Source organism: Hylobates moloch, unplaced genomic scaffold (genome assembly GCF_009828535.3).
Source record: "Hylobates moloch isolate HMO894 unplaced genomic scaffold, HMol_V3 SCAFFOLD_8, whole genome shotgun sequence".
Taxonomy (NCBI): domain Eukaryota; kingdom Metazoa; phylum Chordata; class Mammalia; order Primates; family Hylobatidae; genus Hylobates; species Hylobates moloch.
The window spans coordinates 80,067,339-80,093,865 of NW_026652283.1; the positions used below are offsets into that span (position 1 = coordinate 80,067,339).

Consider the following 26,527-nt stretch of genomic DNA (forward strand, 5'->3'; position numbering starts at 1 on the left):
GCTTCTGTCCTTCCTTCCTTTCTCAGTGTCTCACTATGTTGTCAGGGCTGGTCTCTTAACTCCTGGGCCTGAGCATTCCTCCTGCTTCAGCCTCCCAAAGTGTTGGGATTACAGACATGAACCACTGTGCTCGGCCTCAGCTGATTTTTCTTTTTCGAGACGGAGTTTCGCTCTTGTTGCCCAGGCTGGAGTGCAGTGGCACGATCTCGGCTCCCACAACCTCTGCCTCCCAGGTTCAAGCAATTCTCCTGCCTCGTTCTCCCGTGTAGCTAGGATTACAGGCATATGCCACCACGCCCGGCTAATTTTGTATATTTTTAGTAGAGACAGGGTTTCTCCATGTTGGTCAGGCGGTCTCAAACTCCCGACCTCAGGTGATCTGCCTGCCTCGGCCTCCCAAAATGCTGGGATAATAGGCGTGAGCCACCACGCCCAGCCAAGAATGCTGTTTCTTTACAAACAAATTTAGATTGGTAAAAGAAGGAATATCCAAACTTAGAAAGATTGCAGAATGTCTACCCAAACAACCCGCCAGTGACTTTTTCGGTTCTTTCCTCCCTTGGGTACTCCCTTTCATCAGTCCTTTCATTGTTTTTACCCTGCTTGATAAATTTTTTTTTTTTTTTTTTGAAATGGAGTCTTGCTCTGTCACCCAGGCTGGAGTGCAGTGGCCCGATCTTGGCTCACTGCAAGCTCTGTCTCCCAGGGTTCACGCCATTCTCCTCCCTCAGCCTCCCAAGTAGCTGGGACTACAGGCGCTTGCCACTGTGCCTGGCTAATTTTTTGTATTTTTAGTAGAGACGGGGTTTCACCGTGTTAGCTAGGATGATCTCAATCTCCTGACCTCGTGATCCGCCTGCCTCGGCCTCCCAAAGTGCTGGGATTACAGGCGTGAGCCACTGCGCCTGGCTCAATTGATTTTTTAATGTTAATATTGTATCCTGCAACCTTACTGAACTTGTTTATTCTAAAAGTTTTGTTTAGGATTTCCCACATTACAAAATCATCTCATGTATGAATTGAGATAGTTTTACTTCTTCCTTTCCAATTTGGATGTCTTTTATTTCATTTTCTTATCTTATTGCCCTGGCTAGGACCTCCAATATCCTGCTGGATAGAAGTGGCAAGAACAGGCCAGGCGCAGTGGCTCATGCCTGTAATCCCAGCACTTTGGGAGGCTGAGGCAGGTGGATCACCTGAGGTCAGGAGTTCAAGACCAGCCTGTCCAACAAGGTGAAACCCTGTCTCTACCAAAAATTCAAAAATTAGCTGGACGTGGTGGTGCATACCTGTAATCCCAGCTACTTGGGAGGCTGAGGCAGGAGAATCGCTTGAACCCAGGAGGCTGGAGGTTGCAGTGAGCTGAGATTGGGCCAGTGCACTCCAGCCTGGGCGACAGAGTGAGACTCCATCTCAAAAAAAAAAAAAAAAAAAAAAAAAGAAGTGGCAAGAATAGACTTTCTTATCTTGTTCCTGATCTTAGGGGGCAGACCTTTTTTTCAGTCTTTTACCATTAAGTATAATGTTAGTTACGAGTTTTTAATGTATAACCTTTTGGTGCCAGGTGGAACGGTGTACTAGAAGTTTGAATTTGAGTATGCTAATAGAGACTTATGCTCCGTGGTTACCAAAGCATGTGTCATAGCCTGTAAGTTACCTATGGCTTCTTGTGCATTGCAGGTAACATCTGTGTTTTGTGTTTCAGCAATGGCTGCCATCCGGAAGAAACTGGTGATTGTTGGTGATGGAGCCTGTGGAAAGACATGCTTGCTCATAGTCTTCAGCAAGGACCAGTTCCCAGAGGTGTATGTGCCCACAGTGTTTGAGAACTATGTGGCAGATATCGAGGTGGATGGAAAGCAGGTGAGTATACTTTTCATAACAACTGATGCCATTTTCCATGTTAGAATATTTATGGAGCATGTAGAGAATTAGAGCTTTTTGCCTCTTCAGTATACTATATAACAAAAATGTTGGAAAGAATAATCCATTCTCATCCTGCCATCTTAGTCTAAGTTTGTTCTTTTTTTTTTTTTTTTGGAGACGGAGTCTCATTCTGTCGCCTAGGCTAGAGTGCAGTGGCTCAGTCTTGGCTTACTGCAACCTCTGCCTCCCAGGTTCAAGCGATTCTCCTGCCTCAGCCTCCCAAGTAGCAGGGATTACAGGCATGTGCCACCACGCTGAGCTCATTTTTTGTTTAGTAGAGATAGGGTTTCACCAGGCTGGTCTCGAACTCCTGACCTCGGGTGATCCACCCACCTCAGCCTCCCGAAGTGCTGGGATTACAGGAGTGAGGCACTGTGCCCAGCCTTCCCCCAGGTTTAAAGGATTCTCCTGCCTCAGCCTCCCCAGTAGCTGGGATTATGGGAATGTGCCACCATACCTGGCTGATCTTTCTATTTTTAGGAGAAAAGGGGTTTCACTACGTTGGCCAGTCTGGTCATGAACTCCTGACCTCAGGTGATTGGCTGTTTTTTCATTTTTAACTGTTACTCATCCAGATTTTGTTTACCTTCATACGTATTTCACATGGTGTCCTTAGCATATGTGTTGTTTTTTTGTTTGTTTGTTTTTTGTTTTGTTTTGTTTTTTGAGACAGAGTTTCGCTCTGTCGCCCAGGCTGGAGTGCAGTGGCGCAATCTCAGCTCTCTGCAACCTCCACCTCCTGGGTTCAAGCAATTCTTTTGCCTCAGCCTCCAGAGTAGAGTAGCTGAGATTATAGGTGCGCGCCACCACGCCTAGCTAATATTTGTATTTTGTAAAGATGCAGTTTTGCCATGTTGGCCAGGCTGGTCTCAAGCTCCTGACTTCAGATGATCCGCCCGCCTCGGCCTCCCAAAGTGCTGGGATTACAGGCGTGAGCCACCTTGCCTAGCCATATGTGCTCTTTTCAAGTTTACGTATATTTGAAGTTTAGTTCATTGCCATATAGATAATGCTCAGATGAACTTCTCTGTATGCTTGGACTTTTAAAAAAATTCTGTCAAAGTATTTAATCAAATGTCCCAGTATTAGATTACCAGTTCAAGCTCCGCCTCCTGGGTTCCTGCTATTCTCCTGCCTCATCCTCCCAAGTAGCTGGGACTACAGCCACCAGACCGGCTAATTTTTTGTATTTTTAGTAGAGACGGGGTTTCACCGTGTTAGCCAGGATGGTCTTGATCTCCTGACCTTGTGATCCGCCCGTCTCAGCCTCCCAAAGTGCTGGGTTTACAGGCATGAGCCACCGTGCCCGGCCAAAAGATTTTTTTTTACTTTAACATAAAATAGCCTGCCACAATTGTTTTATTTTATTGTCATTGATAGTGAGGACTGTGCTTCCCCATTTCTGTCCTAAAAGCCCTCTGGCAAGACTGGAACAAAGCTCTTGTGAAATTGGAGGGTTTTTTTGGGTTTTAATTTTGGTTTTGGTTTGTTTGGTTTTTTTTTTAATCTTCTGCTTCCTTTTGTTGTCTTAAGTAATGCTTTACTTGGCCTCTCATTTTTTTTTTTTTTTTTTTAAATAAAGAGACAGGGATTTTACTTTGTCTCCCAGGCCTAGAGTGCTGTGACATGATCATAGTTCACTGCAGCCTTGAACTCTTGGGCTCAAGTGATCATTCCACCTCAGCCTCCCAAATAGCTGGCACTGTAGGTATATGCCACCACACCTGGGTAATTTATGTTTTTAGAGATGAGGTCTCCTTGTGTTGGTCCAGCTGGTTTCAAACAACTGGGCTCAAGTTCTCCCACCTCAGCCCCAAGTGGCTGGCTGGGGTTACAGGCACAAGCCAGCATGCCCAGCTGTCCTATACATCTTTTGAAGTGGGTCAGCTGAAAGGAAAAAACGCCTAAAACTAGAATGAGGTGCTTTTCTCCAACATCCTCATTTTTCTTGGGCATTCAGTTATATGTCTCATATGCTGCTGACACTTGATATATTAGCTTCCATTAATTCATCCCCTTTCTCCTTTCTTACTTTGTTTTTGTTTGTTTGTTTGGAGACAGAGTCTCCCTCTGTCACCCAGGTTGGAGTGCAATGGCACGATCTTGGTTTACAACAACCTCCGCCTCCCGGGTTCAAGTGATTCTCCTATCTCAGCCTCCCGAGGAGCTGGGATTACAGGTGCCCACCACCAAGCCCGGCTAATCTTTGTATTTTTAGTAGAGACGAGGTTTCACCATGTTGGCCAGGCTGGTCTCAAACTTTTGACCTCAGGTGATCCGCCCGTCTTGGCCTCCCAAAGTGCTGGGATTACATGCATGAGCCACTGTGCCTGGCCACTTCTTACTTGTCTACATACTTATTTCTTTCTGTCCCAGGGCCACCTAGCCTCCTTTTGTGGCACCGTGTAAGGAATGTGGGTTAGATCAGCTGCTCAGAGCTCCAGGGTCCCTCATTGTAGGGCTTCCTGATAGTTGTTTGACCATCAGTAAGCTGCCTGACCTTTGAGCCTTCCTCATTTGTAAAACGGTTTTTATAGGTGACATAAGGGTTTTGTGAAGTAACGGAAAATGTTTGGAAGCACCAAAGCGCTTTCTAAGAGATGAATACTGCCATGCTCAAAACCCTCTTTTATAGTTTGTAGTCTTTTTTTTTTTTTTTGAGATGGAGCCTCGCTCTGTCGCCCAGGCTGGAGTGCAGTGGCGTGATCTCTGCTCACTGCAACCTCTGCCTCCTGGGTTCACGCCATTCTCCTGCCTCAGCCTCTGGAGTAGCTGGGACTACAGGTGCCCACCACCACGCCCAGCTAATTTTTTGTATATTTAGTAGAGACAGGTTTCACCATGTTAGCCAGGATGGTCTTGATCTCCTGACCTCATGATCTGCATACCTCCCAAAATGCTGGGATTACAGGCGTGAGCCGCGGCGCCAGTTCTGTAGTTTGTAGTCTTTTTTTATTCAAATACAGAGTGAGCCACGATGATTGCTCTTATGCTAATAGGAACTTTAAGATACTTTTTGGCCCAAGTATAGATGGAAAAAATACAACAAATACCAGCCTAACAGAATTTTGGGATGTACCCTGAAGGTGGCAAACCAATACAGAGAGTGTTAATTCAGCCTCAGTCTTCTGCATGGATGCTTGGACATAGGTGTTTTTGTGGTCCTGATAGGAAGACTGGTTTTATATGGACACAGGGCCCAGTTGTGACAAACTAGGTAGAAATGTTATGACATCTTCAGGATTGGTGTCAAGTTATAGCCCTCTTACCTAACTTAGATTGATACACCATACATAGAAAGATCCATTGGCTTGGGGAAGCAATGTCAGGTTGGCATTTTCATGGCTCATTTCTCAAAAGCCTAGTAGTGAATGTGTATTACTGGTTGTATCCTAACATTTTCTCCAGAGAGTGGCTGTTAATTGCTGCATGTCTGTGAGCCTGAATTGGAAGGGTCTTTTCCATCTGTGGCAATATGTATGTTTTAGAAGCAGCTCTTTGGTTCTCTTGGAAACATCATCTCTGCCTGGGCATCTTGGAACAACCAGAATCTTGCCCATAAGAAATTTAGAGACCTTAACTTAAAACCTTGAGGCATGGTCTGTGAGTATTTTTCTTGTGCTGCAAACCTTGGACATCACTGACCCTCGCAAGATAGGAGGAGGTCCTCACTTGAGGAGAGTCCTCTGGAATAAAAGTGTGTGATTGAAGAGCATATCACAGACTACCTGCCTGCCTCAGAGCAACTCAAGAGTCCCCAAGATGGGAGAGGGTACTGTGTAGGAATATTCGTTTAACAGTATGCAATAATACAAGGCCAGATGCGGTAGCTCACACCTGTAATCCAGCACTTTGGGAGGCTGAGGCGGGAGGGTCACCGGAGGTCAGGAGTTTGAGACCAGCCTGCCCAACATGGCAAAACCCAATCTCTACTAAAAATACAAAAAATTAGCTGGGCGTGGTGGCGGGCACTTGTAATCCCAGCTACTCGGGAGGCTGAGGCAGGAGAATCACTTGAACCCGGGAGGCAGAGGTTGCAGTGAGCTGAGACTGTGCCACTGCACTCCAGCCTAGGCGACAAGAGCGAAACTCTGTCTCAAAAAAACAAACAAACAAAAAAAACAGGCAGTAGTGCAGCCTAGGGAACCATACAAGATTGTAGGTGATCATGGTACCAAGAGTAGGCCTGCTCACAATGAAAAGGCCCCTTCTGATATGAGACAGACTCAACACCTTGGAAGCATTTTATCAAGTGCCAATAGAGGCTGGATATATGACTAAACACCATGGGGTGGAGGGGGCCAGGAGAGTGGGATTTGCCAGGGAGTAAATGAGCTCCATTATTGTGAGGGCAGACAGATTGTGATAATTGGGCATCAGTATATCTTAGTAACACATGCCAGAATGATGGTGTACATGACAGAAGTACAGTGGGCCTTGTGGAGGTTCTTTGTGATGCATCCTGGGGCAAAAGTTGGGGGGTGGAAGAGCCATCAATTTTAAGGAAGAAATCATTTAGAAACAAATTTGAGTTGTGAAGGTGCTAAGAGAAGAAAGATGTGTTCCAAGTATTGGAGGGAGACCTCCTGGGCCTCTGTACAGAGGTTGTTTAACATGGAGTCTGGTGATAACAATGGGATAGCAGAGCTGGGTGCAGTGCTGGACGTGTTGAATGGGACTTGTATTCAGAGCCCAGGCATCAGTTTACCCTTCTACCACAGGAGAGTGAGGATGTACCCGGATGTGAAAGGAGTACTCTCTCACCTTATGTGATGCATTATTTCAGACATTTCTTGAGTAGTAAAGGCACAGCCAAAAAGGCTTTCCTGTCATCTCAGGCCTTGCCTAAGAGCCAGCATGGTGTCTTTTCCTACCTACCAACTCAAAATACAGATTTGTCTCCATGGTTTCCACATTATAGCAGAAAATTTACTTAGTCTTATATCTTCCTCTCTTGCCTGTATGCCTGGTGGAATGTTATTTAAAATTTGATTTCTTCCCTCCTATCTGCTTTCTTTCCTAGTAGAATGTTACTTATAATTAAACACTTTTATAAGCTCCAGAGTTATTTTTGACCTGACATTTTGAATTATGCCACTTGGTTCAGTTCTAGTATCTGTTTTGTTTTTTTGTTTTTTTCTAATTGTGTCAAGGTCTCGCTGCCTAGGCTGCAGTGCAGTGGCACAATCTCTGCCTACTGCAACCTCTACCTCCTGGGCTCAAGCAGTTCTCCCACCTCAGTCTCCCAAGTAGCTGGGACTACAGGCATGCACCACCACAGTCAGCTAATTTTTTTTTTTTTTTTTTTTTTTTTTTTGTGATGGAGTTTTGCTCTTGTTGGCCAGGCTGGAGTGCAGTGGTGCAATCTTGGCTCATTGCAACCTCCGCCTCCTGGGTTCAAGTGATTCTCCTGCCTCAGCCTCCTGAGTAGCTGGGATTACAGGCATGCTTCACCATGCCCAGCTAATTTTGTATTTTTAGTGGAGATGGGGTTTCTCCACATTGGTCAGGCTGGTCTCGAACTTCTGACCTCCCGCCTTGGCCTCCCAAAGTGCTGGGGTTACAGGCATCAGCCACTGCGCCCGGCCCACACTCAGCTAAGTTTTATTTTTTATTTATATTTTTGTAGAGACAGGCTCACTTTGTCGCCCAGGCTGGAGTGCTGGAGTGCAGTGGCGCGATCTCAGCTCACTGCAACGTCTGCCTCTCGAGTTCAAGCAATTCTCCTGCCTCAGCCTCTTGAGTAGCTGGGACTACAGGCGCACGCTGCCACGCCTGGCTAATTTCTTTTGTATTTTAGTAGGGACGGGGTTTCACCATGTTGCCCAGGCTGGTCTCGAACTCCTGAGCTCAGGCAATCAGCCCGCCTCAGCCTCCCAAAGTGCTAGAATTATAGGCATGAGCCACCGCGCCCGGCCACACTCAGCTAATTTTTAAGGTGTTTTTGTAGAGGTAGGCTCTCAGATTTTCAATTTTGAGAAATTTCAACCTAAAATAATTTAAACATACTCTCATTTGAGCTTGATGCTCATAAAAGTAAATACTCGGTCGGTGTGGTGACTCATGCCTGTACTCCCAGCACTTTGGGAGGCCGAGGCAGGCGGATCATGAGGTCAGGAGATCAAAACCATCCTGGCTAATGTGGTGAAACCCCATCTCTACTAAAGGTACAAAAAATTAGCCGGGTGTGGTGGCAGGCGCCTATAGTCCCAGCTACTCAGGAGGCTGAGGCAGGAGAATGGCATGAACCCGGGGGCAGAGCTTGCAGTGAGCCAAGATCTTGCCACTGCTGAGCAACAGAGTGAGACTCCATCTCAAAAAAAAAAAAAAAAAAAAAAACCAGGCGTGGTGGCTCACGCCTGTAATCCCAGCACTTTGGGAGGCTGAGGTGGGCAGATCATGAGGTCAGGAGATCCAGACCATCCTGGCTAACACAGTGAAACCCTGTCTCTACTAAAAATACAAAAAATTAGCTGGGTGTGGTGGCAGGCACTTGTAGTCCTAGCTACTTGGGAGGCTGAGGCAGGAGAATGGTGTGAACCCAGGAGGCGGGGCTTGCAGTGAGCAGAGATCGCGCCACTGCACTCTAGCCTGGGCGACAGAGCAAGACTCCATCTCAAAAAAAAAAAAAAAAAAAGAAAAAATGTAAATACTGCTATGTTTTATTGTTTTAGACCGTCTGCCATTTCAATGTACTATGGTAAGTGTCACTTTTTCTAAAAGTGGGTGGGGGGATTAACCTTGCACTCCTGTGGTTGTTTTTCCCATTGCAGGTAGAGTTGGCTTTGTGGGACACAGCTGGGCAGGAAGATTATGATCGCCTGAGGCCCCTCTCCTACCCAGATACCGATGTTATACTGATGTGTTTTTCCATCGACAGTCCTGATAGTTTAGGTGAGTGGCCCTGCACCCTGATGTTTATCACTGCCTGTGTAGCTAGTTGGCATCTGGTTTCTGGGCATCAAGTGGCTGAAAAGCAGACATGAACTTCAGAGAAGCAATCATCATCAGTGGCCGGAGTCCTGGAGTTTGGGATTGTAGAGCGTGGGCCTTGGGTCCCTTTCAGCCTAGGTCTCCTGTGGCTACTGTATTTAAAATATATCCACCTAGGCAGGGCACGGTGGCTCACACCTATAATCCCCGCACTTTGGGAGGCCCAGACGGATGGATCACCTGAGGGTCAGGAGTTTGAGACCAGCCTGGCCAACATGGTGAAACCCCGTCTTTACTAAAAGTACAAAAAAATTAGCCAGACATGGTGGTGCACGCCTGTAGTCCCAGGTACTTGGGAGGCCAAGGCAGGAGAATCGTTTGAACCTGGTAGGCAGAGATTGCAGTGAGCCGAGATTATGGCACTGCATTCCAGACTGAGCAACAGAGCAAGACTCTATCTCAAAAATAATAATTATTATTATTACTAAATAATATTAAATGTTATTTAAAAATCTAACTGCCTTGTAAACTAGATGAATTCCAAATACAAAAGTGAGTAAACTAAGGCTGGTGCGGTGGCTGACACCTGTAATCCTAGCACTTTGGGAGGCCAAGGCTGGCAGATCACCTGAGGTCAGAAGTCTGAGACCAGCCTAGGCAACATGGTGAACCCCTGTCACTACTAAAATACAAAAGTTAGCTGGGTGTGGTGGCATGCGCCTGTAATCCCAGCTATTCCAGGGGCTGAGGCAGGAGAATCATTTGAGCCTGGGAAGCGGAAGTTGCAGTGAGCCAAGATCGTGCCACTGCACTGCAGACTCCATCTCCCAAAAAAAAAAAAAAAAGCAAACTAGATGAGTTCCAAATGTAAAGCCATCTCTTTTGGGGAGAGACTGTTCTTTTTTGGTTGCTGTCTTAGCCTTTTTCTGAAGTGTCTTAGCTGATAGAAGATTGAATGTGATCATTTCATTAGCCTAAACACAGCCACATAATTCAGAAGTCAGTAAGTCAGTATTCTTTTTTTTTTTTTTGAGAGGGAGTCTTGCTCTGTCTCCCGGGCTGGATTGCAGTGGCTCGATCTCGGCTCACTGCAAGCTCCGCCTCCTGGGTTGACACCATTCTCCTGCCTCAGCCACCTGAGTAGCTGGGACTACAGGTGCCTGCCACCACACCGGCTAATTTTTTGTATTTTTTAGTAGAGATGAGGTTTCACCATGTTAGCCAGGATGATCTTGATTTCCTGACCTCGTGATCCGCCTGCCTCGACCTCCCAAAGTGGTGGGATTACAGGCGTGAGCCACTGCGCCCGACCCAGAAGTCAGTATTCTTTAGAAAAAGACTGAAGAATGCTGACCTGACATTCTGTGAAACCAGGCTTGAAAAAACTTGCTTTCAGTTTGTGCTGAAGATGATGAGGTATCTATTAATAAACTTGTGCTGCAGCCCTCCCTGTCACGACAGGGCAGCAGGTGGGTCAAAGATGTTGTCATCATTACCATGAACAGCCTTTGAGGGTCTACTTGTGGCCTCGGGTTGCGTTAGTGTTAGAGTGATTGTGTTGTTATGGTTGTCCACACCTTAATGATGATAACTGGGGTTGCTCCAATACATTGAGCCACTTGTTTAAGGTCATGCTGGCCCAAGGAGCCGAGCTAAGATTGAGTCCTCTGTGCAGTATGTCCCAGGACAGAGTAAGAGCACGTATTCCATGCCATTGGTTCACTTAGATCATTTTCAGCAGTTGTGATTGATTGATTGATTGATTGATTGATTTAGAGGCAGGGTCTCGCTCTATTGCCCAGGCTAGAGTGCAGTGGCACAGTCTCGGCTCACTGTAACCTCTGCCTTCCAGGTTCAAGCAATTCTCCTGTCTCAGCCTCCCGAGTAGCTTGGACTACAGGCATATGCCCCCACACCTGGCTACTTTTTGTATTTTTAGTAGAGACTGGGTTTCTCCGCGTTGGCCACGCTTATCTTGAACTTCTGACCTCTGGTGATCCACCCACCTTGGCCTCCCAAAGTGCTGGGATTACAGGTGTGAGCCACCGCACCCAGCCTAGTTTTGGTTTTCAAACTAATAGGACTTCCTTTTGTGAAGCTGCTGGAAGGCCCTGGAGGCTGGGCAGAGCTTTAGGCCACAGAGAAAATTTGAGCTAGTTGACACTCTCCAATCAGATACACACATAAATAACTTCACCTAGATCCTATCGGAATGAGAAGGACTGTGTGCCTTTGCCCTCGTTATCTAGGGTATAATTCTTGAGGGAAAAAACTGCCTCCAGAGCAAAACATTTTGTCTCTTCAGTCTCACTCTTTTCTTTTTGAGACAGGGTCTCCCTTTCTTGCCCAGTCTTGAGTGCAGTTGGATGATTCAGCTTACTGCTGCCTCGACCTCCTGGGCTCAAACAATCCTCCATCTCAGTCCCCCCCAGTAGTTGGGACTACAGGCACACACTGCTGTGCTTGGTTAATTTTTATATTTTTTAGGCCGGGCATGGTGGCTCACGCCTATAATCCCAGCACTTCGGGAGGCTGAGGTAGGCAGATCACCTGAGGTCAGGAGTTCGAGACCAGCCTGGCCAACATGGTGAAATCCCATCTCTACTAAAAATACAAAAATTAGCTGGGCGCGGTGGCTCATGCCTGTAATCCCAGCTAGTTGGGAGGCGGAGGCAGGAGAACCACTTGAACCCGGGAGGTGGAGGTTGCAGTGAACTGAGATCGTGCCATTGCGCTCCAGCCTGGGCAACAAGAGCAAAACTCTGTCTCAAAAAAATATATATATATATTTTTTTGTAGACATGGGGTTTTGCAGCCAAGCGTGGTGACTCACATACCTGTAACCCCAGCACTTTGGGAGGCCGAGCCGGGCAGATCACTTGAGGCCAGGAGTCTGGGACCAGCCTGGCCAACATGACAAAACCCCATCTCTACTAAAAATACAAAAATTAGCCAGGCATGGTGGTGTGAGCCTGTAATTCCAGCTACTTGGGAGGCTGAGGCAAGAGAAAATCGCTTAAACCCAGGAGGCAGAGGTTGCTGTGAGTCGGGATTGCGCCACTGCACTCCAGCCTGGGTGACAGAGTGAGACTATCTCAAAAAAAAAAAAAAAGAGAGAGAGATGGGGTTTCTCTATGTTGGCCCAAGTTGGTCTTGAACTCCTGGCCTCAAGTGATCTTCCCACACCTTGGCCTCCCAAAGTGCTGGGATTAACAGGTGTGAGCCATCCTGCTCAGCTTATTTTTGTTTGTTTTGGTTTGGTTTAGATAGGCTTGCCTTGTTGCCCAGGCTGGAGTACAATGGCACAATCTCAGCTCACTGCAACCTCCTCCTCCCGGGTTCAAGCATTTCTCCTACCTCAGCCTCCCGAGTAGCTGGGATTACAGGCGTGTGCCACCACGCCTGGCTAATTTTTTTTGTATTTTTAGTAGAGGTGGGGTTTCACCACATTGGCCAGGGTAGTCTTGAGTTCCTGACCTCAGGCAATCCCAAAGTGCTGGGATTACAGGCGTGAGCCACTGCACCCAGCCACCAGTTTATTTTCTTTTTATTTATATGGTATACTCCTGTTTAATAGCTCTTTATTTTGTTGATACAGACATTTGACTTCCGATGACACATGTTAGTGAGGCAAACTACTGGTGGGATTCTGCCGACTCCCTAGTCAAGATAACTGAGAACTTTTAAATGGCCCATAATAAAATCAAGCTAGGTCAGTCAGCTCAGAAAAAGGGCCCCACCTATCTATTAAACTCTCCTGCAATGATAACTGGTCAGAGTGCAGCATTCTCCACCATCCAGACCCTATCCCCAGGTGTGCATCAGAGAGGAGACCAATTTGCCTGTTCACTTTCTACTGTGGCTCTCTTCTCTAGGTCTTGCCCTCTGTGGGAGGGGCCAGAAGGAAACAAGTCATGACTATAGTATAAAAAAGGAAGAGGTTGAAAGCCAAAGACCTCCTTTGAGACCCAGAGATACTGTTTTTATTTATTTATTTTATTTATTTTTTTTGAGATGGAGTCTTGCTCTGTTGCCAGGCTGGAGTGCAGTGGTGCGATCTCAGCTCACTGCGATGTCCGCCTCCCAGGTTCAAGCGATTCTCTTGCCTCAGCCTCCCAAGTACCTGGGACTACAGGCATGTGCCACCACGCCCAGCTAATTTTTGTATTTTTAGTAGAGACGGGGTTTCGTCATGTTGGCCAGGATAGTCTCGATCTCTTGACCTCGTGATCTACCTGCCTTGGCCTTCCAAAGTGCTGGGATTACAGGCGTGAGCCACCGCACCCAGCCTAAGCTTTTAAATTAATATATAGATCAGGCACACAGTGGTTCACATCTATAATCCCAGAGCTTTGAGAGGCCGAGGTGGGAGGATCACTTGAGCTCAAGAGCTTGAGACCAGTCTGATCAACATAGTGAGACCCTATGTCTACTGTGGGCAAGATTTTATTTTCTGACTCCTGATGTAGATAAAGATTTCTTTTCTCTGTCTAGTTCTCTGGAATTCCCAAAGTCCCCCTGTGAAACCCTACTGTAAATCCGTGTAATGTGCCCTGATATGATCACATTACTTTGGGGCTGGGAGAGATTACACATGATCAACATACTGAATTAAACATTTAAAATTAAGTTTGGGCCAGGTGCGGTGACTCATGACTGTAATCTTAGCACTTTGGGAGGCCAAGGCTGGCGGATCACCTGAGGTCAGGAGTTTGAGACCAGCCTGGCCAACATAGTGAAATCCCGTCGCTACTAAAAATACAAAACTTAGCCAAGTGTGGTGGCATGTACCTGTAATCCCAGCTACTGAGGGGGCTGAGGCAGGAGAATTGCTTGAACCTGGGAGGCAGAGGTTGCAGTGAGCCGAGATCGCATCACTGCACTCCAGCCTAGGTGACAGAGTGAGACTCTGTCTCAAAAAAAAAACAAATAGATAAAGTTTGAAAATTTATTCACCAAAAGTGACGAGTCAATTTATTCAAATTCTATGTACCTCAAACTCCAGGAAGGGGGTAGACTATTGGTATAATTTCACATATTCAGGAAATAACTACAGCACCTACTAATAGAACATCTATTCTAGGCCAGGCACTGTGGCTCACACCTGTAATCCCAGCACTTTGGGAGACCAAGGTGGGTGGATCCTGAGGTCAGGAGTTCAAGACCAGCCTGGCCAACATGGTGAAGCTCTGTCTCTACTAAAAATACAAAAAAATCATCCGGACGTGGTGGCAGATGCCTGTAATCCCACCTACTCGGGAGGCTGAGGCAGGAGAAGTGCTTGAACCTGGGAGGCAGAGGTTGTAGTGAGCTGAGATCGTGCCACTGCACTCCAGCCTGGGCGACAGAGCAAGATTCCATCTCAAAAAAAAAAAAAAAAAGAACTTCTGTTCTAGATGAGGGAAGACAGAATAGGCTCCCCTCAATGCCCCCAAAAAAGTAAATCAGAAAATAACAACAGTAAACCCAGTAACAGTAAATATTACAAATAACATTTGTAGAGGTGGGTCATGGTTGTATGCTGTTTTATTTATTTTTATTTTTGTTTTTTTGAGACAGACTTTCTTTCGCTCTTGTCACGCAGGCTGGAGTGCAATGGTGCGATCTTGGCTCACTGCACTCCGCCTCCCAGGTTCAAGCACTTCTCCTGCCTCAGCCTCCCAAGTAGCTGGGATTACAGGCATGCACCACCACGCCCGACTAATTTTTGTATTATTAGTAGAGACAGGGTTTCAACATGTTGGCCAGACTGGTCTCGAACTCCTGATCCACCTGCTTCGGCCTCCCAAAGTGCTGAGATGACAGGCCTGATGAGCCACTGTGCCTGGCCTATTTATTTTATTTTATTTATTTATTTATGTTTTTGAGACAGTCTCTCGCTCTGTCGCCCAGGCTGGAGGGCAGTGGCACGATCTTGGCTCACTGCAACCTCCACCTCCCTGGTTAAAGGAATTTCCCTGCCTCAGCCTTCCTAGTAGCTGGGATTCCAGGCGTGCACCACCATGCCCAGTTAATTTTTTTGTTTTGTTTTGTTGTTTTTGAGACGGAGTTTCGCTCTTGTTGCCCAGGCTGGAGTGCAATGGCACGATCTTGGCTCACCGCAACCTCCGCCTCCCCGGTTCAAGCAATTCTCCAGCCTCAGCCTCCCGAGTAGCTGGGATTGCAGGCATGCGCCACCACGCCCAGCTAATTTTGTATTTTTAATAGAGACAGGGTTTCTCCATGTTGGTTATGCTGGTCTCCAACTCCCGACCTGAGGTGATCCACCCGCCCCAGCCTTCCACAGTGCTGGGATTATAGGCGTGAGCCACTGCGCCTGGCAATCTTTTTGTATTTTTAATAGAGATGGGGTTTCACCATGTTGGCCAGACTGGTCTCAAACTCCTGACCTAAGGTGATCCACCTGCCTCGGCCTCCCAAAGTTTTGGGATTATAGACGTGAGCCACTGCGCCCAGCCTATTTATTTGTTTTTAAGAGGTGAAGTCTCACTTTGTCACCCTGGCTGGAGTGCAGTGGTAGCATGATCATAGCTCACTGCTACCTTGAATCCTGGGCTTCAGTGATCCTCCCACCTTAGCCTCCCAAGTAGGTGGGAATGTGGGCACATGTACCACTGTAAACTGCTAAGTTTTTGTATGTTTTTGTGGAGATGGGTTTTTGATTTTTTTGATACAGAGTCTCACTCTCTTGCCCAGGCTGGAGTGAGTGTAGTGTGGTGATCTTGACTCATCACAACCTCCACCTCCTGGGTTCAAGTGATTCTCCTGCCTCAGCCTCCCAAGTAGCTGGGACTACAGGTGTGCGCCACCGCACCCGGCTAATTTTTGTAATTTTAGTAGAGATGAGGTTTCGCCATGTTGGCTAGGCTGGTCTCGAACTCCTGACCTCTGGTGATCCACCCACCTCAGCCTCCCAAAGTGCTGGGATTACAGGCATGAGCCACCACGCTGGCTGGAGATGGGGTTTAGCCATGTTGCACAGGCTGTTCTTGAGCTCCTAGGCCCAAGCTGTCTACTTGCCTCAGCCTCTCAAAAGTGCTGGGATTACCAGTGCGAGTCACCACGCCCAGCCTCTTTTGGTTATTTTCAAAAGTCACTTTTTTTTTTTTTTTTTTTTTTTGAGACGGAGTCTTGCTTTGTCGCCCAGGAGTGCAGTGGCGCGATCTCGGCTCACGGCAAGCTCTGCCTCCCGGGTTCACCCCATTCTCCTGCTTCAGCCTCCAGAATAGCTGGGACTACAGGCGCCTACCACCACACCCGGCTAATTTTTTTTGTATTTTTAGTAGAGACGGGGTTTCACTGTGTTAGCCAGGATGGTCTCGATCTCCTGACCTCATGATCCACCCACCTCGCTTCCCAAAGTGCTGGGATTACAGATGTGAGCCACCGCTCCCGACCAAAAGTCACTCTTGAGCCATTTGAAATACCAGTAAACCCCATAGGGTAGAAGTTATGCTGACAGTCCATGAACAAGTTAGAGCATGTGGACTCTGGGTCAGCTGCTGCCCTAGAATGGGGACCCCTTCTGTAAGCTATGTCAGAATCATCTACCAGCAGTGACAGATGTCCTGTAAAGTGTCTGCCTTTGTGGGGCAGGAAGTACCCCCCGTGAAACTACCTTGTGTTGTGGATCTTTTGCTCCTCCAGAGCCCTTACTCGGGCCCCACCTACAGAGATGCTCAGCACCACTCTCGGCTGGACTGAGAAAAAGCTGGTGGTTCTCTGTTTAAAGGAAAGGGATTATATTTCCCCTTTTTTATGGTTTTGAAACTAGTGGGTTTCGTTAAATGTCTAGCATTCTTCTGAAGCCACAAAGAAAGTGTCTCTGCAATTTCACTGAGGTTCTTGGAAAGTCTTCAAGATAGAATTGTATGTATCCCCAAATTCTCCACATTTTTCTTTCAGAAAACATACCAGAAAAGTGGACCCCGGAAGTCAAGCATTTCTGTCCCAACGTGCCCATCATCCTGGTTGGGAATAAGAAGGATCTTCGGAATGATGAGCACACAAGGCGGGAGCTAGCCAAGATGAAGCAGGCATGATCTGGGGCAGGACTGTCTTGTAGTATTCTTGAACTAGGGCCCCAAGTTTGGAGGTTTGGGGAGCCCAGCAGGAACCTTCACAGGCCAGGTTGTTTTAGAGGCTCAGAAGCCCCTGTGTGGCCCTCTGTCCCTTATTAATTGGGATAAGATAGTTCACTAGTCCTGTGAGATGGAATTTTTTTTATGAGGTAGTGCTATGCCCATAAGGACTGCTGGCCTGAGAATGAACCATTTCATCAGTAGCTAGTAGCCAGTGGCTCTAGATGTAGGAACTTTCTTTTTTTTTTTTGATACGGAGTCTCATTCTGTCACCCATGCTGGAGTGCAGTGGTACAATCTCAGGTCACTGTAACCTCCGCCTCCGGGGTTCAAGCGATTCTTCTGCCTCAGACTCCCGAGCAGCTGGGACTACAGGCGCCCTCCACCATGCCTGGCTAATTTTTTTTTTTTTTTAAAAGTATAGATGGGGTTTCACCCTGTTGGCCAGGCTGGTCTTGAACTCCTGACCTCGAGTGATCTGCCCGCTTTTGCCTCCCAAAGTGTGGGGATTACAGTTGTGAGCCACTGTGCCCGGCCTCTGTTAGACTCTTATTTTTATTTCTTGAGACACAGTTTTGCTTTTGTCACCCAGGCTGGAGTGCAGTGGTGCTATCTCGGCTCGCCGCAACCTCAGCCTCCCAGGTTTAAGCGATTCTCCTGCCTCAGCTTCCCAAGTAGCTGGGATTACAGGCATGTGCCACCATGCCTGGCTAATTTTTGTATTTTTAGTAGAGATGGGTTTTCTCCATGTTGGTCAGGCTGGTCTCAAACTCTTTTTTTTTTTTTTTGAAACGGAGTCTCGCTCTGTCGCCCAGGCTGGAGTGCAGTGGCGCAATCTCGGCTCACCGCAAGCTCCGCCTCCCGGGTTCACGCCATTCTCCTGCCTCAGCCTCTCCAAGTAGCTGGGACTACAGGTGCCCGCCACCACGCCCGGCTAATTTTTTGTATTTTTAGTAGAGACAGGGTTTCACCATGGTCTCGATCTCCTGACCTTGTGATCCGCCCGCCTTGGCCTCCCAAAGTGCTGGGATTACAGTTGTGAGCGACCACGCCCGACCCTGTTAAGACTCTTGATTGCCTTCCCTAGCTATTACTTTGGTACATGTGAGGCCAAAGATAAATTAGTGGCAACTGAAAGATAAGGAAATCATGAAGGCTGGGAGTCCAGATAGAAAGCCCTAATGCCTTCCCTCTCCCCCACTCCCAATGCCTTTTTATTTTTATTTTTATTTATTTATTTTATTTTATTTTATTTTATTTTTTGAGACAGAGTCTTGCTCTGTCCCCCAGGCTGGAGTGCAGTGGCTCAGTCTCAGCTCACTGCAAGCTCCACCTCCCGGGTTCACACCATTCTCCTGCCTCAGCCTCCCGAGTAGCTCGGACTACAGGCGCCTGCCACCACGCCCGGCTAATTTTTTTTTTTTTTTTTGTATTTTTAGTAGAGACGGGGTTTCACCGTGGTCTCGATCTCCTGACCTCGTGATCCGCCCGCCTCGGCCTCCCAAAGTGCTGGGATTACAAGTGTGAGCCACTGTGCCCGGCCCTAATGCCTTTTTAAAAGTGATGATGGATGTGGCATCTTGGCCTCTCAGAAACCAGCTGGCCTAATGGCAGGGCTTCCTCACTGGAGGAGAAGCATTGAGATCTTCAACCTAAGTTCTCTTACTCAGGTTTCTCTGTCTGAATGTCAAGGGTAGGCTCTATTTCCTTCAGGGCATTTAGTTCTGGATTGGTAGCTTGAGTAATTTTGCTCTTGATTGACTCCTTAACCTTCCAGGGCTCCTCTGACCTCTTCCCTCTTTCTACTTCCCAGTGAATACCATGTTTATTGGAGATTTTATGTTTGGTAGGGGTTAGTTACCATATGTCAGTTTTAAAATTTCATAAGTTTAGCAGTTTTTTTTTGTTTGTTTGTTTTTTTTTGAGACGGAGTCTCACTCTGTCACCAGGCTGGAGTGCTGTGGCAACATTGGATCACTGCAACCTCCGCCTCCCAGGTTTAAGCAATTCCCCTGCCTTAGCCTCCTGAGTAGCTGGGGTTACAGGCGCTCACCACCACACCCAGCTGATTTTTTGTATTTTGGTAAAGAGGGGTTTCACCATGTTGGCCAGGATGGTCTTGATCTCCTAAACTCGTGATCCGCACAGCTCAGCCTCCCAGAGTGCTGGGATTACAAGTGTGAGCCACCACACCTGGCCAAGTTTAACAGCTTTTGAAAGTCTTTTTTTTTTAGTCTGGGTACAGTGGCTCATGCCTGTATCCCAGCACTTTGGGAGGCCGAGGTGGGCAGATCACTTGGTCAGGAGTTCGAGACCAGCCTGGCCAAAATGGTGAAACCCCATCTCTACTAAAAAATTAGTTGGGCGTGGTGGTGGGCACCTGTAGTCGCAGCTACTCGGGAGGCTGAGGTGGGAGAATCGCTTGAACCCAGGAGGTGGAGGTTGCAGTGAGCTGAGATCATGCCATTGCACTCCAGCCTGGGCGACCGACAAGAGCAAAACTGTCTCAAAAAAAGAAAAAAAAATCTTTTAGCTGAATTTGAATACTCTTTACTTACTATATGTATGCGACACTATTAGCTAAAAGGACTATTTTTTTCTCTTTGCTAGGAGCCGGTGAAACCTGAAGAAGGCAGAGATATGGCAAACAGGATTGGCGCTTTTGGGTACATGGAGTGTTCAGCAAAGACCAAAGATGGAGTGAGAGAGGTTTTTGAAATGGCTACGAGAGCTGCTCTGCAAGCTAGACGTGGGAAGAAAAAATCTGGGTGCCTTGTCTTGTGAAACCTTGCTGCAAGCACAGCCCTTATGCGGTTAATTTTGAAGTGCTGTTTATTAATCTTAGTGTGTGATTACTGGCCTTTTTCATTTATCTATAATTTACCTAAGATTACAAATCAGAAGTCATCTTGCTACCAGTATTTAGAAGCCAACTATGATTATTAATGATGTCCAACCCGTCTGGCCCACCAGGGTCCTTTTGACACTGCTCTAACAGCCCTCCTCTGCACTCCCACCTGACACACCAGGCGCTAATTCAAGGAATTTCTTAACTTCTTGCTTCTTTCTAGAAAGAGAAACGGTAACTTTTGTGAATTAGGCTGTAACTACTTTATAACTAACATGTCCTGCCTATTATTTGTCAGCTGCAAGGTACTCTGGTGAGTCACCACTTCAGGGCTTTACTCCTTGACAGATTTTGTTGGCATAGCTCTGGGGTGGGCAGTTTTTTGAAAATGGGCTTGCGGCCGGGCGCGGTGGCTCACGCTTGTAATCCCAGCACTTTGGGAGGCCGAGGCGGGCGGATCACGAGGTCAGGAGATCGAGACCACGGTGAAACCCCGTCTCTACTAAAAATACAAAAAATTAGCCGGGCGTGGTGACGGGCGCCTGTAGTCCCAGCTACTCGGAGAGGCTGAGGCAGGAGAATGGCGTGAACCCGGGAGGCGGAAGTTGCAGTGAGCCGAGATTGCACCACTGCACTCCAGCCTGGGCGACAGAGCGAGACTCCGTCTCAAAAAAAAAAAAAGAAAAAGAAAAAGAAAATGGGCTCAACCAGAAAAGCCCAAGTTCATGCAGCTGTGGCAGAGTTACAGTTCTGTGGTTTCATGTTAGTTACCTTATAGTTACTGTGTAATTAGTGCCACTTAATGTATGTTACCAAAAATAAATATATTACCCCAGACTAGATGTAGTATTTTTTGTATAATTGGATTTCCTAATACTGATATTTGTCATCCCCAAAGAAAGTGTATTGGTTTTTTAAAAAAGAAAGTGTATTTGGAAATAAAGTCAGATGGAAAATTCATTTTTTAAATTCCCGTTTTGTCACTTTTTCTGATAAAAGATGGCCATATTACCCCTTTTCGGCCTCATGTATCTCAGTACCCCTATCTGGAGCTGGGCTAAGTAAATAGGAATTGGTTTCACGCCTGAGGCAATTAGACACTTTGGAAGGTGGCATAACCTGTCTCACCTGGACTTCAGCGTCTGGCTCTAATTCACAGTGCTCTTTTCTCCTCACTGTATCCAGGTTCCCTCCCAGAGGAGCCACCAGTTCTCATGGGTGGCACTCAGTCTTCTCTCCAGCTGACTAAACTTTTTTTCTGTACCAGTTAATTTTTCCAACTACTAATAGAATAAAGGCAGTTTTCTAAACTTCCTGTATCCTGTTGTTTGTGTTGCTGTCTCCAGGGCTGGGGGCAGGAGGATGCAAGGACTTCCTGGCCTAGCTCACCCTAGAGAGGTTTGTTGAGGGTGCAAAAGACTAGCTTGTGCCCCACCTCCCTCCCACCCAGCAGCTAATCTGGTCCCTCCCAACAACACGGAAATGATTACCCTGTACCGCATTCTAGTTCAGATTTGGGGGTAGGGGTGAATGCAGCCTACTGAGGAGGCCAGTGAGGGAGGACTCGGGCCGCGTTTCCTTGGCCCTGGCGAGCTACTGGGCTCCACTTAAGGAGGCTGGGGCAGAGCTTCCAGGACTCTGCCCTGTTAGAAAACCCGCACGAGGGCGGTGCCGCTTTGGAGACAGGGAGGAGGGAGACCGGAAGCCTCGATCCCTCTGGCTGTCCCCTGCACTGCCGGTAACATGGCACAGGAGAGGAGGGCTGTTTGTGTATGGGCAGCTCCTGCAGCTGCTGCCGTCGCCCACCAGCCTCCTATGCCAAACCACACATCCTAATTGAGGAACCTCTGAGAAAAAACGGAGCCCTCGAGGGCCCCAGCCCTTGGAAGGGTAACCTAGACCCTGCCGCCTGGTTGCCTGGGCCAGACCAGACATGCCCGCGGCTCCTCCCCGATTGGGAGGAGCACGCGTCCCGCTCGGGCGCACTCTCCAGCCTTTTCCCGGCTGAGTAGGAGCCGAGCCCTCCGGGTAGGGCGGGGACCGGATGAGGTGGGACCCTCCGGTACAGAAAACTGCTTGCGCCACGTGACCCGCCGCCGGCCAGTTAAAAGGAGGCGCCTCCGGGCCTCCCCTCACAGTGCTTGTTCGGGGTACTCCGCTGGCTTGGACAGTTGCGCCATGTGTGCTGCTCGGCTAGCGGCGGTGGCGCCCCAGTCGGTGTACGCCTTCTCGGCGCGCCCGCTGACCGGCGGGGAGCCTGTGAGCCTGGGCTCCCTGCGGGGCAAGATACTACTTATCGAGAATGTGGCGTCCCTCTGAGGCACCACGGTCCGGGACTACACCCAGATGAACGAGCTGCAGCGGCGCCTCGGGCCCCGGGGCCTGGTGGTGCTCGGCTTCCCGTGCAACCAGTTTGGGCATCAGGTGCGCCGGGCGGGGTGGGGCGGGGGCGGACGTGCAGTGGTGGCTGGGGGCGCTGGCGGTGTGCTGGTGGGTGCCGTAGGCTCCATGCGCGGAGAGTCTAGCTACCCTCTCGCTTTCTTTCTGTTGCTCGTAGCTGCTGAAATTCCTGTCCGCCCTTGGGATTGCGCATGGAGGGCAAAATCCCGGTGACTCATAGAAAAACTCCCTTGTTTGTGGTTAGAACGTTTCCCTCCCCCTCTTGACCCCGGGTCCTAGCTGCCCTTCTCTCCCGTAGGAGAACGCCAAGAACGAAGAGATTCTGAATTCCCTCAAGTACGTCCGACCTGGTGGTGGGTTCGAGCCCAACTTCATGCTCTTCGAGAAGTGCGAGGTGAACGGTGCGGGGGCGCACCCTCTCTTCGCCTTCCTGCGGGAGGCCCTGCCAGCCCCCAGCGACGACGCCACTGCACTTATGACCGACCCCAAGCTCATCACCTGGTCTCCGGTGTGTCGCAACGATGTTGCCTGGAACTTTGAGAAGTTCCTGGTGGGCCCTGACGGTGTGCCCCTACGCAGGTACAGCCGCCGCTTCCAGACCATTGACATCGAGCCTGACATCGAAGCCCTGCTCTCTCAAGGGCCCAGCTGTGCCTAGGGCGCCCCTCCTACCCCGGCTGCTTCGCAGTTGTAGCGCTGCCCTCTGGGGGGTTTTCATCTATGAGGGTGTTTCCTTTAAACCTACAAGGGAGGAACACTTGATCTTTCAGAAAATACCCCCTCGAGATGGGCGCTGGTCCTGTCCATCCCAGTCTCTGCCAGACCAAGGCGAGTTTCCCCACTAATAAAGTGCCGGGTGTCAGCAGAACTGTGTGTATGTCCTGTGTCATTGTCATTTGGGGATACTTTTTCTAACCTCATTGTCGTAGTGGTGGGAACTTAATCCTCCTTCCCTTATCCTAGCCAAGTCTGAACTTTCTGTCCTTTTGTCTGCAGCGTGTAGGATCCACTCTTTCCTTTGTGGGAAGTCTGGCTCCTGGCCTGCATTTCTGCCTTCACCAGAACATGCAAAGGGCCATCCCAAGACCCAGTTAAAACAAAGTCCTTACTTCAAAAAAGACACAAGGCAAGGATTGACTGCCTAACTCAAATAATAGACTTCTGACTACTTGCTGCACACGGAAATGACTGTCACAAAATAACATGAGCCCCCACTCACGTTTGGAGTCATGGCCTCTCCAATTGTTAGGTCCACACAAGCCCATTTTGCACAGTTGGAAGCTCATGCAATGTTGTAAATTCTGTTATTTCGCTAGATCTTTCCATGTTGCTACCAAGTGCTTGTAACTGCTGTGATGCTGATCTTACAAGTTTCTGCCTCATGTGTTCAAGAGTGAGAAAACTACAATTTAACTGGCCCTACTGACTGTGCCCTGCCCAACACTTAAACGTGCAGTTGCACATTCAGGCCCAGGATAAGGGCTTGTCTTTGAAGCCAGCTGCTGCTTCTCGGGCACCACTCAGGTCCAGCCTATCTGTTGACCCTGCTGCCAATAATCTTTAAATTTTTTTTTTTTTTTTTTTTTTTTTTGAGACAGTCTCGCTCTGTCGCCCAGGCTGGAGTGCAGTGGTGCAATCTCGGCTCACTGCAAGCTCTGCCTCCCGGGTTCACGCCATTCTCCTGCCTCAGCCTCCTGAGTAGCTGGGACTACAGGCGCCTGCCACCACGCCTGGCTAATTTTTTTCTACTTTTTAGTAGAGACGAGGTTTCACCATGTTAGCCAGGATGGTCTCGATTCCCTGAGACCTCGTGATCCGCCCGCCTCGGCCTCCCAACGTGCTGGGATTACAGGCATGAGCGGCAATAATCTTTCAAGACAGATTTGGAGCCATTTCCTAACGCAGTGCAGGGGACTGCAGGGCCTGGGTGTAGCTTCCACTTGTGCAAACAGGTACCCAGAGACATGGTAGTGCTGTTCACCCAGCTGACTGTGGACCAGAGGTTCTGGAGTCCCAGCATTTGTGTTCAAATTCGTGACTCAAGGTCCTTATGTCTGAACCAACTCTGAAGGACTTTTCTCTTGCCCTAAGCAGCGATCTTTGCTGCTGCTTTCCCCCTTTGTCTGCCCTTAGGTCACTAAGGATTGTAGGGCCTTCTGGACCTGCTCTGGCTCCATCCTGAGAACTGAACAGGCCCACCTCCCTCTGGTTCTCTCTGCCCCAGCCTTTGAGTCCCCCTTGAGGTGACCCAGGCAGAACTATCAGCTTCCCCTTTGGACCTCACTCTACCTGTGTTGTTCCTTGGAACTCTCAGGAGTCTCATACTCTGTTGCCCAGGCCGGGGTGCAGTGGCATGATCTCAGCTCACTGCAGCCTCCACTTCCCAAGTTTAAGCGATTCTCCTGCCTCAGCCTCCCCAGTGGCTGGGATTACAGGTGCCTGCCACCATGCCTGGCTACTTTTCATATTTTTAGTAGAGACGGGGTTTCGCCATGTTGGCCAGGCTGGTCTCGAACTCCTGACCTCAGGTGATCTGCCCGCCTAGGCCTCCCAAAGTGCTGGGATTACAGGCGTGAGCCACTGCGCCCTGCCAGAGTGGAATGTTACTATATTAATAGACCAATATTTGTGATGAATATCATATGCCGGGCCCTGTGGGCCCTGAGATGGCTAGCCCCTGTACCCCTCCTAGACTGTTAACTTTTGGGGAAGAAGATTAGTCATTCACAAATGCAATCAAGACTCCTGAGTGGCCAGTCATGGACGCTCACACCTATAATCCCTGCATTTTATAATCCCAAGTAATCCAAGGAGGGCAGGTCACTTGAGGCTAGGAGTTGGAGACCAGCCTGACCAACATGGTGAACCCCTGTCTCTACTAAAAATACAAAAATTAGCCAGGTGTGGTGTCGGGCGCCTGTAATCCCAGCTACTTGGGAGGCTGAGGCAGGGAGAATTGCCTGAACCTGGGAGGCGGAGGTTGCAGTGAGCCGAGATCACACCATTGCACTTTAGCCTGGGCAACAGAGCGAGACTCTTTCTCAAAAAAAAAAAAAAAAAATCCACTCAAATGGTACCAAGGCTTTTTGACATTTGTAGACTTCAAATCTGATTCCTGGAATGGAGAATAGCAACCTGTAAATCTGGGTAGACCCAGATTATCTGTGACCCCTAATATCCTACATGTCTCTTCCCCAAAAGCACTTTGCTCCCTTATTCATTCATAATCCAGTCCTGTGCCATGTGCTCTGCCAGGTTCCTGAAGAAGTCAGAAGGACAGTATATAATTAGCAAAAAAGCATGTTTTGTGCTTTGAGAATAGGAAAAAAAGACAAGAATAAAATTGGGCACCTTACGCTAGTTAAAAAAAAAGAATAAATAAGAGGACCAGGCCCAGTAGGGAGGCTCATGCATGCCTCCTGGAAAACGTGACAGTGAGGCTGGGTGTGGTGGCTCACACCTGTGATCCCAGCACTTTGGGAGGCTGAGGTGGGCGGATGGCTTGATGGCTTGAGGTCAGGAGTTTGAGATGAGCCTGGCCAACATGGTGAAACCATGTCTCTATTAAAAATATGATAATTAGCTGGGAGTGGTGGCGGGCGCCTGTAATCCCAGCTACTCAAGAGTCTGAAGCAGGAGAATTGCTTGAACCCGGGAGGCAGAGGTTGCAGTGAGCCGAGATGGTATCACTGCACTCCAGCCTGGGCGACAGAACGAGACTCCATCTCAAAAAAAAAAAAAAAAATAGCTGGGCGCGGTGGCTCATGCCTGTAATCCCAGCACTTTGGGAGGCCGAGGCGGGCGGATCACGAGGTCAGAAGATCGAGACCATCCTGGCTAACACGGTGAAACCCTATCTCCACTAAAAATACAAAAAATTAGCCGGGCGTGGTGGTGGGCACCTGTAGTCCCAGCTACTCAGGAGACTGAGGCAGGAGAATGGCGTGAACCTGGGAGGCGGAGCTTGCAGTGAGCCGAGATTGCGCCACTGCACTCCAGCCTGGGCGACAGAGCGAGACTCCCTCTCAGAGAAAAAAAAAAAAAAAAATTGAGACTGAAAAGAAGTCAAGAAGCAGTTGGTTAAGGAATAAGCTGATGGCGGGTGGGGAGGCAGGGAGTATAGTGTGTGAGATCCTGAGATGGGAAGTTGGCATTATTGACTGAGTCGGCAACAGGTGGAGCAGGTTTTGGGGGTAGGTGGATGTGTTCAGATTCAGATATATTGCATTAGACATGCAGACAGAGGTATCTGGGGCAGGCATTTACAAGAGGCGCAGAAGAAGAGACTGTTTAAAGGCAATGGTCTAGCCACGGGAGCAGTAGCCACTGGAGAGGATGA

The 26,527-nt window shown here is 48.4% G+C and overlaps 2 protein-coding genes across 5 annotated transcripts in view; both read left to right on the forward strand.

Moving 5' to 3' along the window:
* Nucleotides 1-21,098, forward strand: part of RHOA (ras homolog family member A) — a 58,787-nt gene extending 37,689 nt beyond the window's left edge. For both annotated transcript variants that reach the window (XM_032161565.2, XM_058442267.1), the window contains 4 exons: nucleotides 1,706-1,863; nucleotides 8,700-8,820; nucleotides 16,765-16,895; nucleotides 19,551-21,098. In XM_032161565.2, the coding sequence (XP_032017456.1) occupies nucleotides 1,708-1,863; nucleotides 8,700-8,820; nucleotides 16,765-16,895; nucleotides 19,551-19,724 (582 nt within the window). In that variant the 5' untranslated portion in view covers nucleotides 1,706-1,707 and the 3' untranslated portion in view covers nucleotides 19,725-21,098. The remainder of the gene's footprint in view (nucleotides 1-1,705; nucleotides 1,864-8,699; nucleotides 8,821-16,764; nucleotides 16,896-19,550) is intronic.
* Nucleotides 21,099-21,521: 423 nt separating this feature from the next.
* Nucleotides 21,522-23,080, forward strand: GPX1 (glutathione peroxidase 1). 3 transcript variants are annotated; one of them, XM_032161564.2, is made up of 2 exons: nucleotides 21,522-22,212; nucleotides 22,346-22,450. In XM_032161564.2, the coding sequence occupies exons 1-2, from the start codon at nucleotides 21,967-21,969 to the stop codon at nucleotides 22,406-22,408; spliced, it is 309 nt and encodes a 102-aa protein (XP_032017455.1). In that variant the 5' UTR covers nucleotides 21,522-21,966; the 3' UTR covers nucleotides 22,409-22,450. The 3 variants fall into 3 exon arrangements, with proteins under 3 accessions (XP_032017455.1, XP_032017454.1, XP_032017453.1); XM_032161563.2 differs by lacking the exon at nucleotides 22,346-22,450 and adding an exon at nucleotides 22,468-22,728 and having other exon boundaries at nucleotides 21,749-22,212; XM_032161562.2 differs by lacking the exon at nucleotides 22,346-22,450 and adding an exon at nucleotides 22,487-23,080 and having other exon boundaries at nucleotides 21,776-22,212.
* The last annotated feature ends 3,447 nt before the right edge of the window (nucleotides 23,081-26,527 follow it).